Raw genomic sequence first — 16,828 nt, 5'->3', positions numbered from 1 at the left:
GGCAGGTGAATTAACGTGCACACCAGAGGGGATCATCCTGGTCTTACAGGGAGTGGTTATACAGAGCATCTTGGAGCTTATACCTGCTACTCAGCAGGCGCCCAGTCCACACTGGTCCTCACCCACCATCACCCGACTGCCTGAGCCCAGGCCAGCCTTGCCCCGGGTAGGGGAGGACTTGTGCTCAGCCTGCCGGCCTCCGGGTGAATGCATAGCTTTCTGCCTGTTGCTTTTCTGTCACCCGTGAGGCTTCCTCTGAGCTCACCCTGCTGGCCACCTTGCTCCCGCCACATGCGGACACCCTGCCGTGCACTTCCTGGGCGCCTCTGGAGTATGACCCTGCCTCGGAGAGACCCTCTCTCCCCGCCTGTTCCCACTGCCTGCCCCCAGCCCTGTCTCCCAGCGATGGCACTTAGAACCTCTCCTTTCCCAGTCAGCCCGTGAACTCTGGCTAATGCCAGTCCCAACTCTGAAGGCTCCTCCTCCATTTTGGGGGAGTAAATGTATACATTTTTAAGTAGGTTTTGTTGTTGTTGTTTGGGACGTCGTGCAGCACACCCCACACCCATGCAGCGGTCTGTACGTGCAGAATTGAGCGAAAGTGGTGACAGCCTTCCTTTCCTGAGTGGCTCCCCTCCCCCAGGACATGGGCTCACTCACTGGCCCCTTGGGCACTTATCTAACCTTTCGAGTTGCAACCCCTCTTCTTGCTCCCAGAATCCCCCACCACTGGGCTTCCAGGCGGGCATGAAGCTGGAGGCCATTGACCGCATGAACCCGTCCCTCATCTGCGTGGCCAGCGTGACCGACGTGGTGGACGGCCGCTTTCTGGTGCACTTTGACAACTGGGACGACACTTACGACTACTGGTAGTCAGTGGGTCCCCGCCTTGAGCTGGGTGGGGGCTGAGGGTGGTGGGGGTGGGGACAGCACCCTTCAGAGGGCAGACACCTGTGGCCCAGTCTTGCCTTTCAGATCTCACTTTGGGCCAGGGGAGGTGGGGCGTCACTGGCTGTCTCACGAATTTGATCGATAGCATTAGAAACGCAGCTTACTATTTACATGCTTCATCTAGAAACAGCAAGGCGGAGGTGAGCAGCACCCCCACAGGTAACGCCACTTTAGTGCAGCTTTCCCCTCAGGTTAAGGCTCGCCCAGAAGGAGGATGAGGGGGGCCCTGAAGCCATGCTGCCCGAGGCTGGTGGCCCGGCCACAGTGTCACCTTGGGTCCTGTGGTCTTCTTGGGTTTCAGGTGTGATGCCAGCAGCCCTTACATCCACCCGGTGGGCTGGTGCCAGAAACAAGGAAAGCCCCTCACCCCTCCACAAGGTGACCCTACAGCCTGAGCAGACGCCTTGGCCAGGCCCCTGCACCTCTTGCCCCGATCCTCCATCAACACTTCGTTCCTTGGGGCTTCCAGTTAGGATGAGGGGACAGGCAGGTCCTGGAGCCTCCACTTCCTGGCCTGGGAGTAGAGAACCCTTTATACTTTGGGGGTTATTTTAGAAGAACCCTCCTCAAACCCTGGCCCCACTGAGGTTTAGGGGGAAAAAGTTAGCTGACCATTTCAGCAAGGAAGCTGGGAGCCCAAAGCTAAGGAGTAGAATCCTGGGGCTCAGGTAGATGGGCTGGGCTGGGAGCCACTGGCCCAGAAGGAAATGGGATCCAGGGTTCCAGTCTGCCCTGCGAGTGAAGTCTGGTTAGTGCCCATCAGGACCCTGTGGTGATGGTGCAGGGGGCAGGTGCCCCAAGGACCACTGCCCTTTGCTCCTGGTCTTGGAAGCCAAGAGCTCCCTTAGCCTCACTGGGTGGTCTCACCCCTTTCCCTAGACTACCCGGACCCTGATAGCTTCTCCTGGGAGAAATATCTGGAAGAAACCGGGACCTCCGCTGTGCCCACCTGGGCCTTCAGAGTGGTGAGTCAGCTCTCTCTGCCCCTAAAGTTGTGCTCAGAAGGACGGCGCATGGAGACAGCCAAGAGGGGACCCTGCCTTCCTCTTGGGCCAGGCCGCGTTTCCCTCAGAACACTTGCAGCCTCCCGCCCCCACTATCCACCCCCACCCTCTGGATCTCAACCTTGGCCTGAAGCCCCCTGTCCCCTCCACAGCGACCTCCCCACAACTTCCTGGTCAACATGAAGCTGGAGGCTGTGGACCGCAGAAACCCAGCCCTGATCCGTGTGGCCAGCGTGGAGGATGTGGAGGATCACCGGATCAAGGTGGTCTTAGAGCCCTGGGCAGGGGTGTGGACAGCCCACTGCTTGGGAAGGAGGCTTGGGAAGTGCTCAGAGCTGAAAGGCTAGTGGCAGACAGGAGGGCGGCCATGCATCGTGGGGAAGATTGCTTCGTTTTTATTTCACTTACTTACTTTTTGCTAAACTTCCAGGTTTTATTAAAATAATGACGTGAAGCATTAACGAATCAGTATTACATTATTATCCAAAACCACCCTTCATTATGCGAGAACATTGTAAACATCTGGCACCTGTGTCACTGCCTCCAACTCCTTCCAAGGTTTCCAGCCTCTGTTCCAGCTAGAATCCGTAGTCTGTTTGATTCTCCATGCCGCACCTGGCCAAAAAATTCACCAAACAAAATCCAAACTCACGGCCACCAAGTTGATTCCAACTCACAGTGGCCCTGCGGCCCTGGAGGGCAGGGTAGAACTGTCCCTTGTGGGTTTCCAGGACTGTCACTTTATGGGAGTAGAAAGACTCTTTTTCCCACAGAGGGGCTGGTGGTTTCAAACTGCTGACCTGGCAGGTGAGCAGCCCAATCTGTTTCCACTATGCCACCGGGCAGTCACGGGACATAGCTTGTGCAGCTGTGTATCAGTAAGTCTTTGGAGACTGCCTTCTGGAGGCTTCTCTCAACACGTCTGAGTCCTGTGGCCACTTTGAAACCTGGAATATTTCTATCCTCACGGGCTCTTACGCGTGCTCTGATCCGCTCCCATCCCTGCTGCTGCTACGCTTTCGGCTTTGTAGTCTTTTTATTGACATGTAGTTCATGCAGCATATTACTCAGTAGTTGTATTGAATAGAGCTGCACAGTTATCAGCACCATCAGTTCTAAAACCTTCGTGGAGGAGAGTTTAACCTGGAAGCTGAAGATCTTGGATCTTGTATTGACCCCGTCTCTGACCTACCTTTCAGGATGGAGGCCAGGCATTTCCTCTCTCTGAGTCTTAACTTTTACATCTGGAAAATGGGCTCATCACCCTTGTCCCACCCAAGGATGGCGGGAGGTGCCAGTAGTACCCTGAATGATATCTGTAGGAAGCATGGCAGCTGAGCAGGGCTATTGTGGGTGGGCCCTAGGTGGGCACAGCCTCCCGGAGCCCTGAGTGGCTACAGCTAAGCTGGGCTCCCTGAGGAGCCGCTGACCTCTGGGGGCCTTCTCTCCCCAGCTCCACTTTGACGGCTGGAGCCACGCTTACGACTTCTGGATGGACGCCGACCACCCCGACATCCACCCCGCAGGCTGGTGCTCCAAGACCGGACACCCCCTGCAGGCTCCTCTCCGTGTGTACCCCTAGGGCACGCGGGCCCTTCCCTGTCTCCCCAAGGGGTCGGCCAGTGAGGGATTGAATGTGACGGGGAAAGCTCCCTGAGAGCACGGCCTAGGAGGCAGTTAGGGACCGGGCAGTTTCCTCAGCTTCTCGCAGAGCCACGCAGCCACACAGCCACGCAGTGTGTGACTCCTGAGAGATCACGCTGGGCCTCTGCATAGCCAGGGAGCGGGGTTCACAGAACGGGACCCCTCAAACAGCTTCATGCTCAGGGCTCCCCTCAAACTCTGAGTTCCCCCGCACTCAGGGTTTCCCCACATTCATGGTTCCACTGACACTAGGGTTCCCCCACACTCAGGGCTCCCCCATACTCAGGGTCCCCCCCACACTCAGCATTCCCCCACACTCAGGGTTCCCCCACACTCAGGGCTCCCCAACATTCAGGGTCTCCCCACACTCAGGGGCCCCCACATTCAGGGTCACCCCACACCGAGGGTTCCCCTATACTCAGGGTTCTCCCACACTCAGGGCTCCCCAACATTCAGGGTCTCCCCACACTCAGGGGCCCCCACATTCAGGGTCACCCCACACCGAGGGTTCCCCTATACTCAGGGTTCCCCCACACTCAGGGCTCCCCAACATTCAGGGTCTCCCCACACTCAGGGGCCCCCACATTCAGGGTCCCCCCACATTCAGGCTACCCCACACTCAGATACCCCCACATTCAGGGCCCCCCACGTTCAGGCTCCCCCACACTCAGGGTTCCCCACATTCAGGATGCCCCACACTCAGGGTCCCCCCACATTGAGGGTTGCCCCATACTCAGGGTTCCCCCACACTCAGGGCTCCCCAACATTCAGGGTCTCCCCACACTCAGGGGTCCCCATATTCAGGGTCCCCCTCCACACTCAGGGATCCCCACATTCAGGTTCCCTCCACTCAGGGATCCCTATATTCAGGGCCCCTCCACATTCAGGCCCCCCCCTACTCAGGGTCCCTCCACACTCAGGACTCCCCCAATACTCAGGGCTTTCTCGACAAGCACCTTCCCCCCCATCCCCACCCCTGTCTCCCAGGGATGGTCATTCTCTTACTCCTCGCCTAGCCAGAACCTGGAAGAGAGTTGGCAAGATTTTAGGGCTAAAAGTGGGAAAACAGAAAATTCAGAGCAAAGGCTGAACCTGCCTGGTGTGACTTGGGTGGTGCAGCTGATCATGCCAGCTGTGGGTCACTCTCCCCGTGGAGGGTCCTCTCAGACAGGGCACGGCCCGTGAGAATCCTGCCCAAGTGCCCGGCACACAGCCAGTCGCAGGAAATGGGGCACAGCCTGGCACAGCACCCTGGACCTGCGGTCTAACTTCTGGACCAACCTGCCCTCCCTTCTCCCCACCCCAGAGCCCTCTGCTGACTCTTCGCTTCCTGCTTCTCCAGGGCCCAGAGAGCCCAGCGCGGCCTCCCCTGGAGGCTGCCCCCCTCTCAGCTCTAAGAGCCCGCCACACACTAGGACCTCCAAGCACAGCTTTCATCAGCGGTGCGTGCAGGCCCCCGGAGCCCTGCGGGGTGGTGGGCAGGAGGCTCTGTGTGGCACAGCCGTGTGCCAGCTGACCAGGCACCACAAGACCCCAACGGGAGGTGGGGGCTGGGTTCTGTGGGGACCAGTGCGCCCAGCCAGCCCTGCTGACACCGCCTCCTCCCCCAGGAAGTGCCCGACTCCTGGTTGTGATGGCTCGGGCCACGTCACAGGCAAGTTCACAGCCCACCATTGCCTCTCAGGCTGCCCGCTGGCCGAGAGGAACCAGAGCCGGCTGAAGGCGGAGCTGTCTGACTCGGAGCCCTCGGCAAGAAAGAGGAACCTGTCGGGCTTCTCCCCGAGGAAGAAGCCCCGCCATCCCGGCCGGTGCGGGAGGCGGGCAGGCAGGCAGGGGCTCAGGGCCCTGGGGTGCCCCAGGACTGGCAGGCTCTGATTCCCTGCGTGCTCCTGGTCCCTCCCTCCAGGATTGGACGTCCACCGAAGTACCGGAAGATCCCGCAGGACGACTTCCAGGGTAAGTTCCTGGCCACAAAGGGTTCACAGGGCGCGCTCGGTCCCTGCTGGGCTGAAGGCTCAGGGGACCCCAGACAAGAAGCTGGGTGAGGAGGCGGCCTCTTCGTTTGAGATACGTTGGAAGCTAGAACAGTGACAAGCATGGCTTCTAGGGGACAGTCTTGCGCAGCATGGTGCGGCGCAGTCCTGGGTTATTTTCGTGAGCACCTCTTTCTCACTGAGACTGAGGGCCTGACCGGAGCGTTTCCACCAAGCAGATGAGAGCCAGCTGCATCTCTGGCCCCCTCTGTGTCTGCAGGGAAGGTGCCCAGCCTCCCTGGGCTTTGCTCTCCACCGGTGAAGCAGGTAGTGCCCCCTGGCGCTGCTCTGCTCCTGTGAGTTTAGGATTCCTGGGAGGGAGGCTGTGGCCACCGCTGCCTAGCTGTGCGACCTCGGGACAGTCACTCAGCATCCCTGAGCCAACCTTCGTTTCTTCATTTGAGAGCAGCTAACACACCTGCTTTTGAAGGTTCAGCCACGTGACATAATCGTAGTTACGGCTCCTGTGGACGGAGCAGGCCGGCCACTGCTGTATTCTAGCTCTCATAGCCACCCACCGCCATCGAGTCAGCTCGGACCCGGGGGCTTCACAGGGCGGAGGACAGGTCCACGCAGGAGCAGACAGCCTCCTTTCTCCCACCGAGCAGCTGGCAGGGTCAGACATCAAGGTCAGCGGCCCCACAAGGAACCAACCCAGGCTGTGACCTGAAAATCCACAACCCCGCTGCCCTCTTGTTGATTCCAACTGATAGCGACCCCACTCAGAGCTTAAGCGGCTTCGGAAAACTTTGCAGGAACAGAACAGCCTCCGTGGTCTCCTCTGGGAGCGGCTGCTGGGTTGGAAGGACCGGCCTTGTGGTTAGCAGCCCGTCCAGGCCACCAGGACTCTGTCCATCTCACAGGCATCCCGCCCTGTAGCTCTTGGCCTCCCAGATAACCTGCTGCGGAAGGTGTGGCTCGGCCACCAAGGCACCAGCCCCAGGGCATTCAGCTTGGAAAGGCAGAGCTGGCCCTCGGGTCTGACTCCTGCCACGTATCGCTGGGACAGTCAGTCCCTGGGTTAGGTTGAACCGTTAGGTTGAACTGCTCTGAGATTGAACTGTCCCATAGTCCCCAAGGCAATCTATCTTGACAGATAGAGACTGCCACATTTCTCCTCCACCAAATGGTTGGTAGGTTTGAACCACTGACCTTTTGGCTAACAGCTGAGCACTTAACCACTGTGCCAGCAGGGTTTCACAGCCATCGAGTCTACTCTGATCCACGTGACCCTCTCTAGGGTCAGGCTTTATGGGAGCAGACAGCTTCCTCTTTCTCCTAAGAACAACGGTGAACTAAGAGCCGGACGCTCCTGTTCCCACGTAGACACACAGCAGTGGATATAACTCACTTATAACTCAGGTATGGAGTGTGTATTGGACATAGAGAAGAACTGACCCCCGTGTCAGTTCCTGTCTCACTCTCCTCAAGGAGAGGGGCCGAGCGATCCCCCTCCAGGATGGTGGCCTCCTCTGTTTAACCACTTAGCGTCAAGTCCTGGTACACAGCAAGGTGCCGGGGAGGTTGGCTCAGTTGAATTGATTGCTTCTCCTCTTAAGGCTGCAGGACAAATGATCTGGTTCATCGCACAGCTTCTGAGTGGGACCCAAGCTGCCCTGGTGACCTGGGCCATATGTAGTATCATGATGGAAAATTCACCTTACCCACGACAGGCTGTGCAACCTTGGGCAGGTGACTCCACCTCACTGGTCTCAGCTTCCTTATTCATAAAATGCAGATGATGATGGTGGTCGTCCCTACCTCAGGCTGACCCAGGGATTAAAGGAGAAAACTCACAGAGTGCTGAGCACAGCTGTCTGCTGGACTAGCCCTTGGCCTGACTTCTGTTGCTTCCTCCTGGTGGAAGCAAGCAATTACCCGAACCACCAGGCTGCAGGCCACTGCCTCCAGGCCCCTCCTGGTGAGGAGACTTCTCCTTGACTCTCAGTTGGATGTTGGCGGAAAGCAGAGAATATCAGAAAGATGTTTACTTGTGTTTTTTTGACTATGCCAAGGCATTTGACTGTGTGGATCATAACAAATTATGGATAGCCTTGAGAAGAATAAAAAGTCTAGAACACTTCATTGTGCTCATGTGGAACTTGTGCATAGACCAAGAGGCGGTTTTGAGAACAGAACAAGGGAGTAAGTACTACTTTATTTAATATAAAGAAAGGTGAGTGTCCGGGTTGTGTCCTTTCACCATACTTATCCACTCTGTATGCTAAACACGTCATCAGAGAATCTGGATTATCTGAAGAAGAACGCAGTATCAGGGTTGGAGGAAGGCTTATTAACAACCTGCGATATGCAGATGACCCAACTTTGCTTGCTGAAAGTGAGGAGGATTTGAAGCATCTTTTAATGGAGATGAAGATTGCCGCCTTCTGTATGGATGGCAACTCATTCGAGAAGACCCAAATCCACACGACTGGATGAGTATGTGACGTGATGAGTGGAGACAAGATAGAAGTTGTCAAGGACTTCATCTTGCTTAGATCCACAATCGATACTCGGGGAAGCAGCAGTCGAGAGACCAAGGGACACACTGCATTGGGTAAATTGACGACGATGACGATGGAAGACGTCTTTAAAACAAGGGTGCTACTTTGAGGACTAAGGTGCGCCTGACCCAAGCCGTGGCATTTTTCAGTTACTTCACCTGCATCTGGAAGTTAGACGTGGACCAAGGAAGACCGGAATTGATGCATTTGAATTGTGGGTGCTGAGAGATCATGGCATACCGCGGGTGGCCCGAAGAAGCAGCGAATCTGCCTCGGTAGATGTACAGCTAGAGTGCTCCCTAGAAGCCAGGTTGTTGAATCTGCCTTGGTAGATGTACAGCTAGAATTGTTTAGACTTCATCTCACACACAGGACTTATCCGGAGAGACCCATCCCTGGAGTCCACTTGCTTTAGACACGATGGATTGACCCAGCGGCTGCAACAGGGGGCTCCCACATAGGAATGATTGTGAAGATGGCGCGGGACTGGGCAATGTGTGGCTCTCTTGCACACGGTCACGAGGCATCGCTATGTGTCGGAACTGACTTGACAGCACCTTGGTATCCAGGTCAACTCCCATTCTGACCAGCAGAGGGCTCTTGACTACTGGGTTCTATCCAGAAGTACCCAGTAGCACTGTTGGGACATCAAGTCTTTCCAGAGGCGGAGGCCCAGGGACAGTGAGGAAGGACTTGCCTAAGGTCTCCAGGCCCCTGGACCAAGCAAGGGCAAGAGCCCACGTTGGCCAGCACTCTGCTCCTCTCTCGCACTGGTCGCTGTGGGCTCTGCCACAGAGGCGTCTTCTCACGCACCCAGGGTCAACCTCTGCAGAGGCACCAGGGTGTGCTGCTAGATCGCTAGGAGAGGACAGGGCTTGACTGTCCTCACTCTACTTGTGGGGGTCATTCGAGCCACAAGAGCGCCAGGCATTTGAAAGAGCGGGACACTCTCCTGACCTGCAGCTAGATGGTTTACCGTGAGACCAGAGACCCTAACTCCTGTGAGCGCCTCTGTGTGGGGCCCTGGTGTGGAAGGATACGGAGAGAAGCTACCTGCAACCTGTTTCCCAGCAATCCAAATCCCACCCCAAGGTTCCTGGTAGACCAGAGACCGAGCTCCAAGGAGGGAGCACCAGGGGTCGTGGGGGGCAGGCTTGTGGCCAGGTGAATGGAGTGTGTGTGCTGGTGGCATTTATGGGAGGCTCTGATGTGCCCCAAACTGGTCCAGAGGCAGAAGACGCCTTGGTGGTGCTGAAGGTGGTCATTATTTGGGGTGGGGGTGGGAGGGTGCACAGGGGTCAGGAGCTCAGGTTTGGGCCTGATGGACAGGGAAGATAGCAAGGAGCAAGAGTTACCCAAGCTTCCGTTGGGCTTGGTGGAGGGATTTTAGGCCTTTTGGGTATGATCAGGGGATGCAGAAGAGTTGAGAGGAGAGGCTGAGACTGAAGAGAAAGATGGCCCAGGGTGGGAGGTGGGGGTGGGGGGCAGTGATGGTCTTTGAGAAGAGGGCCATGGAGGGGCCATATTCCCCTGTGTCTCGAGCTGGCACCATATGGACAGGAACGAGCCAGCTCTTCTGGACCGTGGTAGAAGCTGGGCAAGCCCCATAGGACAATAACCACAGTGCAGCAAAGCTCCATGATGGCCAGTAGATGGGGGTAGGGCCAAGCCTTTCTGAACAGCTAGCGGTAGACACAGCTCAGGTGGGCAGATTCCAGGCCTGGTGAAAGAGGGCCAAACACCTATACCCATCATCACCAGATGCACAGAACTTGGAAGCTGGCGGCCAGGAGCTAAGGATTCTAGGAACAGATCAGGAAGGAAAGTGACAGGCACCCATGAAGTTGGCGAGGAGGTCAGACAGATCTCCTTGTAGGTGATGGGAGTGTCCGGAGGCCAAATTGACTGGGCTGGTGGAGTCCAGGAGAGAAGCGGGGGCCTTGAGGCTCGGAGGGTAGGGTACGAAGCTGATTGAGCCCCAAAAGGAGCTCGTTCGGACGTTGGGGCCATTTCAAGGCATGGTATCTAGAGAATAGTGCTTCTGGGATACTGCGGGGGCCAGGCTGGTGGGAGCTACCCTCCAGAAACTGCCGGCTCAGAGAGATGGCAGGCGGCTCCTTTCCCAGCTGACCTGATAGTGCGAGGGGCCCACCCCAAGAAGCAGTGAGCTCTAGACCACCCACTTGGTTCTGCAAGAGATCATCTCAGAAAAGGACTCTGGTCCTGTCAGTCTCCCCAGTGGTGTGGGTAGGAGCAGACCTGGGGGATCAGGTGAGTCATCAGCCCTGCCAGCCTCTGCTTCTGCCTTCCAGCGCTTACCACGGAAGCCATGCACCGGTCCCTCTTCATGTCGGCCTTGTCCACGCACCCCGACCGTTCCCTCTCTGTGTGCTGGGAGCAGCACTGCAAACTCCTGCCCGGAGTGGCGGGCATCTCAGCCTCGGCGGTGGCCAAGTGGACCATCGATGAGGTGAGGAGTGCGGGGCACTTGCTCTTCTGCTTGTCCTCCACCTCCCGACCCCCCCTGGTGCGGGGGGGCTCAAGAGGGGCCCTCTGGCAGAGCCTGAGACAACCGCCAGCTCAGCTCGGCAGTCCACAGCGCCTTCCAGCTACCCGGTGGGGGCTGCTGGCTGAGGAGTGGGGCGTGCTGCCCTCACTCAGCTGCCATCGAGCGGATGCCGGCTCACAAGGACCCTAGAGGACAGCGTAGAACTGCCCCTGGGAGTTTCTGAGCCTGTGACTCTCCATGGGAGTAGAAAGCCTCATCTTTCTCCTCCGGAGCGGCTGGTGGTTTCAAACTACGGACTTTATGGTCAGCAGCCCAACGTGTAGTCACTCTGCCACACCCCTGAGTGTGCTGCTAGTAGCTGGAAATCCAGCGGGGAGACTAGCCCCAAACTCAGCCCCCGCCCACCCCCCAGACATAGGAACCTCTTCCCCAGCCCCAGCCCCTTAACAACATGTTCTGTTTGGTTCCCAAGGTCTCCGGCTTTGTTCAGACTCTGACGGGTTGTGAGGACCAAGCGCGACTCTTCAGAGATGAGGTAAGGAGCACATGCAGAGTGGGAGACAGATGGGGGGTCTGTGCCCCACCAGCTCTGTCCCCACCTGGATGAGACGAGTCAGAGTAGCCCACCTTCCTGGGGGGAGGTCTGGGTGGCGATCACCCTGGGGCAGAGACACGCTCAGGGAGACGGAATTGTGTTCCTTCTTCAGTCCTCTGGCCCCGTCTTTTGTCCTCCACCAGCAGAGTCCCTCTGTCACTACCATTGATGGAGTCGATGTCGACTCCTGGTGACTATAGGACAGGGCAGAACTGCCCCCTGAGTTTCTGAGACGGGAACTGTGTACCGGAGTAGAAAGCTCATCTTGCTCCCGAGGAGCGGCTGGTGGTTTCGAACTAAGGACTTTTTGGATCACTAGGGACTGCGTATTTGAAAGCCTCTTTTGAGTACATCCTAGCACGCCCTGACAGATCAGGACCCAAGCATTACCAAAGATAAGCGGCAGAGAGTTGTAGCTGAAAGAAGGCTGGTTTCGGTGAGTTTGGGTTCAAACACCAGCTCTGCCAGTTTCCACTGTCCACCGTCTCTTGGCCTGGGAATTTTAACTGGAAAAAAAAAAAAAAGGAGCTGTAAGGAGCCCTGGTGGCGCAGTGGTTAAGCGTCCCACTGCGAACTGAAAGGTTAGCAGTTAGAACGTACCCAGCAGCCAACCTGGGAGAAAGAGCAGGTGTGTAAAAGACGGGGAGGAAGACCTTCTGTAAAGATGCCCCCGGAGAAAACCCTGAGGGGCAGTTCCGCTCGGCCACGTGGCCTTGCTCCCAGTTGAAACCAACTAAGTGATACCTAGTCACAACGGGTCTGGTGATGGCCAACGGCAGAGCCCCTGCCAGCCTCGATGGCGTCCTGACTCCCGCGTCCGCGTCATCGCCGCCCTCCTGTGTACGACTAGGTGGCACACATCATCCCGCCACCGCGTACTAACCCTCGTTGTCACTCAGTGGGAGCCCGGGGACGGCTCCTCGACTTACGTGCCAATATAACTGCTAGTTTTTTTTAAATCGTGAGGTTTGTCACAAGCGCCTCATCATAAATCCTTACGAGTGAGAAACAATGGAATCTATCAGTGTTTTCATATAAGATCAACAAGAGTTTGAGATTTATAAAAAGAAGCAAAGACTGAGTCCAGTGGCTAAAATCACCTTATCGTGCTCACCATGGGTTTGGGGGCGTGGGGGGGTTGTCCATTCCGGCCACTGTGTGTTGGGGATTCTGTGCAGGCTCACCCGGTGGAGTGACCCTGGATGTGAACTGTGAACCACTGAGTTGTGTGCTATGCTCATTGCAGCTCAGTAAACAAGACAGAAACAAAGTCACGGTGACTCTAGTTTGTCAATGCAGACCCAGTGCCACTGAGATCATTCCAAGGCCCAGCAACCCTGTAGGACAGAGTAGCGCTGCCCCTCGGGTCCCCAAGGTGGGCGGTACCTACTTGTCATCTTTCTCCTACGGAGCAGCTGGTGGTTTTGAACCACTGACAATTCCAGGTCTCCGCCAGTTGCTTAACCAGTGAGCCACCAGAGCTCCGCTTCTTAATGCGTAATAACAAGTCAACCCTACTGCCACGGAACGGATTCTAACTCACAGCCACCCTAATAGGATATGTTGTTACAGCCTCCTCTTCCTCTCACTGGAATGCACAGTGGTCCTTAAATAAGAGAGGCCTTGATCATGACTCTTCTGCACCAACAGGGAGACCCAGCATCTCCTCCGCGCAGGAAGGTGTGTGCTCAGCTGCCCACCGCTCCCAGGCTAGGTCAGATGGCAGCCTCAAGTCTGCCACCCTTTCCTGGAAGGGATCTCACCCAGGCAGGGTAGCCGATGCCCTCAGCTAGTCCTCTCCCGGGCTCCTCACCGGCCCTTCCGGGGTCTGGCCACCTTCAGCGAGGTCTGTGTTCCAGCTCCTTCTCACCAACCACGCCCTGCGCCATGGTCCCCTCGATGCGTTCAGTTGAGGCGAAGTATACAGAGTGAAATATACAGATCTTAGTAACACCGTCTGCAAGTTGTGTCCATGTGCAGGCTCTGGACCCAACCCGTCCACCAAGATGCACAACGTCCCCGCAACACCAGAGCCCGTTCTTCTCGGAGCCTTTGACCGAGCCCCAGCCCCACGGACAACTCAGTCTTGCCTTTTCTGGAACTCATGTAAACAGAACCACACAGCAGGCGTTAGGCTGGTGGCCTGTCTTGTTTTCACTCCCCGTGTGGTTCTTGCGGTTCATCCGTGTCGTGTGGACGGCGGGCCGTTCTGTGGGGTGTTTTGTGGTCTGACTGTGCCCTCACAGACTTCTTGCGCATGGATATTCAGGTGGCTTTCTCTTGCCCTTGCTTAGAGCACTGCTTTTTTATTAGCGAGGCCTGTGTGTGCGCTCGCTTGAGGACAGCCACACGCTGCCCCCGTGGGGGCTTCATGAAAGCCTGCCCCAGCGCTTTTAACGTCAGCTGCAGGCGGAATTTCCCAGCGTGTACCTGTACCACCGAGTTTGCATTTCAGAGCATAATGTAAAACGGTACACGGATCCCTATTAAATGCGATCTTGTTGGTCCCGCCGTCTCGTTGTTTTAAATCGCGGTTCTGTCATCGGTGCTGTTCACCAGCCTTTGTGTCTCAGCCATGTCTTCAGCATGCATGTGTCATGAGACGGACCAGAGCTCTGTGACTCTATCAGAGAGTCTCCTTACTTAGGCTGGCAACAGGCCACACGTGGAGTCTCTTGGAGTGCAATTGACACAGCCGGCTGTGTAGCCACCAAAGCGCTTGGTCCACCAGCCCTGCCCTGGGATGGAGAAGGGCCACATCACCCCAGAACATCTGCTTCTTTTCTTAGTTCAGCATGGTCTGCCCATGATAGAAATAAGCAACCACTGAAGGGGCAAGGGCTCGGGGGTGGCACTGACGGGCTGCTGGCATCACAGGGGATCTCAGAGGGAATCTGGCCCCTGGTGGGGGTGAAGGATCCTTTTCCCAGGATCCATTTCTCCAGATGGGACCAGGCTGTCCCCTGCCTCCCTCACCCATGTCCCTAGGCCCATGCAGCATTTCCTACCCTGGCTCTTCATCTCTCTGCTCAAGCTCCGCCCCAGCCTGTACCCCAGGCCCTATAGTTCCGACTACCAGCAGCTTCCACTCTGTTTCCCCTCTTTCGGGGAGGAAGTATTTTTCAGTGGATTAAAGTCATCCCCACGCTGCACCTCTGAGTACTGCGGACAAAACCAAGCTCACTGCCACTCCGGCGCCCACCCCCTCAAACAGAACAAAACAAACTCACTGCCGTCGAGTGGATGATAACTCTTGTGACCCTGTAGGATAGGATAGAACTGCCCCTGTGGGTTTCCAAGATCATATGTTTTCAGGGGAGTAGAAAGCCCATTTCAAGAGAGCAAAGCAGCTAGTGGTTTCGAACTGCCGACCTTGTGGTTAGCGGGCCAGCTGGTAACCCACTACATCACCAGGGTGCCTCAGGTACTTGAGCAGGTGTGCCTGAAACCTAACCACAATATCATCATCCTACCTACCAAATTGCCCGGAACCTCTTGAGACCCTTGAGTCCTAGGCCTAGATTGGAAGTCCCAGACTAGCTTTTGCAGTTGGTGTGTTTTAAACCAGGATCCACGCTGCTTTCTGTTTCTTAAATATCTTCTAATCTAGGAAGTCTCTTTTCATTTTTCTTTTTCCTTTTCTCTCGACAAAGAGAAAGGTCTTCCATAACGTGCTTGTCCTGTGGCTTCCCTGCGGTGCCCTGTATCTTGTCCCTCCACCAGGAAAACAGACCCAAAGACTTAGTTAGAGAGCTTCAACCTCAATCTTGCTACCTACCTCTCTGCCTCTCTCTCGGTCAAGAGCAGCCGCCCAGGGGTCACCTGTGGACTTGGTGTTACGTCACACCGGCATGCGGACAGTGTTGGCTGGTCCCACTCTGAGCGACACTAAGCTTGACTGGTGGGCCTGTGTGGGGACAGTCACAGCAGGCTTCCTGAAGCTGCTGTCAGTAAGGACTCCTGTAGGCATTTTGCCCATAGAAACACTGACTTTCAGAGGCCTGCGTGCGAGCGTGCGTGCGGACCAGGGGAAACCAGTGGATATCTTTCTTTCCTTCTCTGTCCCCACTGCTGTCTTGCTTTTTTCCTTTCTCCCTCCCTTCTCCTTGACCCTTGCCTTCCTCCCCGCCTCCCACACGTATCCTTAATTTCCAATTCATGGTCCTCTCTTCCTCTCCACTCCCCACGCATCTCCCCGCCCCGCCTTCTGCCCTCTTGGCCCCTCCTACCTTCTCCGCTGTCCCCTCCCTGCCCCGCCCCCTCAGATGATTGACGGCGAGGCCTTCCTTTTGCTGACACAGGCGGACATTGTGAAGATCATGAGCGTCAAGCTGGGACCAGCCTTGAAGATCTATAACTCCATTCTCATGTTCAAAAACGCCGATGACACCTTCAAGTGACCGACGCGGCTCGGGCCAGGCCCTCCTCCGCTGCCCTCTGGAGACGATGGCTTCACACATCCCATCCGAGCACCCCCACCCCCATCCATGCCTGCCTCCCACCTGACTTGGTCTCCTCTCCAGGGCTGCGTCCTAGAAGGCGCATGGGAGCAGAGGAGACCCGGGAAGGGGCAGTCGTAGGCACTGAGCCCTGCGGAAGGCTCGCGGCCAGCAGCCCCAGAGGTGAGGCAGCAGTGGGGCACAGGGAGCATTACTGACGGAGAAAGTGGGCAGCGCCCTGCCAGTGGCAACCCCCCCATCTCTAGCTGCCTTGTTTCATTGCCACAAGGCTTAGCGGTCAAGGACGATGTGGTAGAGCCAGAGCCCTCTGACCAAGGCCCCGTTCTCCTATTCTTTCCTTTCTCCTTCCTCATCCCACCAGCCTCCTTCCTCTCCGCCTGCTGGTGTTGCTGCCATCGATCGGCCTGGTCCCTTAGCCAGACCCCTCGGAGACTGTTCTCATAGCCTCCATGGGCTGTCTCTGGCTGGGCCGGGATGCTTTCTTAGGCATGCCCAGCGCTGGACCCTGGGCACTGTAGCGTCCCATGCCAAGTTCCAGTCGCAGGCAGCGTGGGTAAGCAGAGTTGGCTTTGCAGGTGGCAAAGTTTGGGAATTCCACAAAGGAGACACACGCCCTTCCTGTGTAGGTCTGGGGAGGAGAGGCTAGATTGGTCACCAGGCCAGGAGACCAGCCGCAGGATACATCGCATACTCTCTGGGGCTCTGGACCAGAGATAGCTCCCATGGGCCTGGCGGCTCCCAGTGCTGGGCATAGCCTCCCACTCCCGAGCCAAGGATCCCCGCCCCAAGAGTCCTCCAGCAGGGGAGAAGGGTCCCAGGTGGACCAGGCCTACGGTCATAAGAATGTAGTGCTCTGTCTAGCAGGCACGCACCATGAGGTCACATTTGACCTGTCCCTTAAATGTCCACTGCTTATCCTTGAGAAATTGATGAAGACTTGAGGTTGGGCGTCAGGAAGGTGAGCATCTTCTATCTGAGTCCCCCAGCTCCCTTACAGCCCTTTTCCCCACTCCTCATCAGTCTTGCACTGCCACCCAAGTCCCTGCTGGGCCTGGGACTTGGGCTTTCTATCCTAGTGGGGAACCCAGTCTCCACTGAGCCACTGCCAAACCTGCTTCCCAGGACCCC

The 16,828-nt window shown here is 56.7% G+C and overlaps 1 protein-coding gene across 1 annotated transcript in view; it reads left to right on the top strand.

The window, feature by feature from the left end:
- L3MBTL1 (L3MBTL histone methyl-lysine binding protein 1) overlaps positions 1-16,087 on the top strand; it is a 33,569-nt gene extending 17,482 nt beyond the window's left edge. Inside the window, exons 13-23 of the mRNA XM_045295381.1 lie at positions 718-869; positions 1,253-1,329; positions 1,831-1,916; positions 2,108-2,218; positions 3,409-3,523; positions 4,942-5,041; positions 5,210-5,407; positions 5,506-5,555; positions 10,449-10,606; positions 11,118-11,180; positions 15,506-16,087. Coding sequence (XP_045151316.1) covers positions 718-869; positions 1,253-1,329; positions 1,831-1,916; positions 2,108-2,218; positions 3,409-3,523; positions 4,942-5,041; positions 5,210-5,407; positions 5,506-5,555; positions 10,449-10,606; positions 11,118-11,180; positions 15,506-15,640 — 1,245 coding nt within the window. The 3' untranslated portion in view covers positions 15,641-16,087. The remainder of the gene's footprint in view (positions 1-717; positions 870-1,252; positions 1,330-1,830; positions 1,917-2,107; positions 2,219-3,408; positions 3,524-4,941; positions 5,042-5,209; positions 5,408-5,505; positions 5,556-10,448; positions 10,607-11,117; positions 11,181-15,505) is intronic.
- Positions 16,088-16,828: the final 741 nt, after the last annotated feature.

Source organism: Echinops telfairi, unplaced genomic scaffold, assembly GCF_000313985.2.
Source record: "Echinops telfairi isolate 266 unplaced genomic scaffold, ASM31398v2 ScPeMD7_5592;HRSCAF=6446, whole genome shotgun sequence".
Lineage (NCBI taxonomy): Eukaryota > Metazoa > Chordata > Mammalia > Afrosoricida > Tenrecidae > Echinops > Echinops telfairi.
This window is presented reverse-complemented; position numbering and strand designations above follow the sequence as displayed.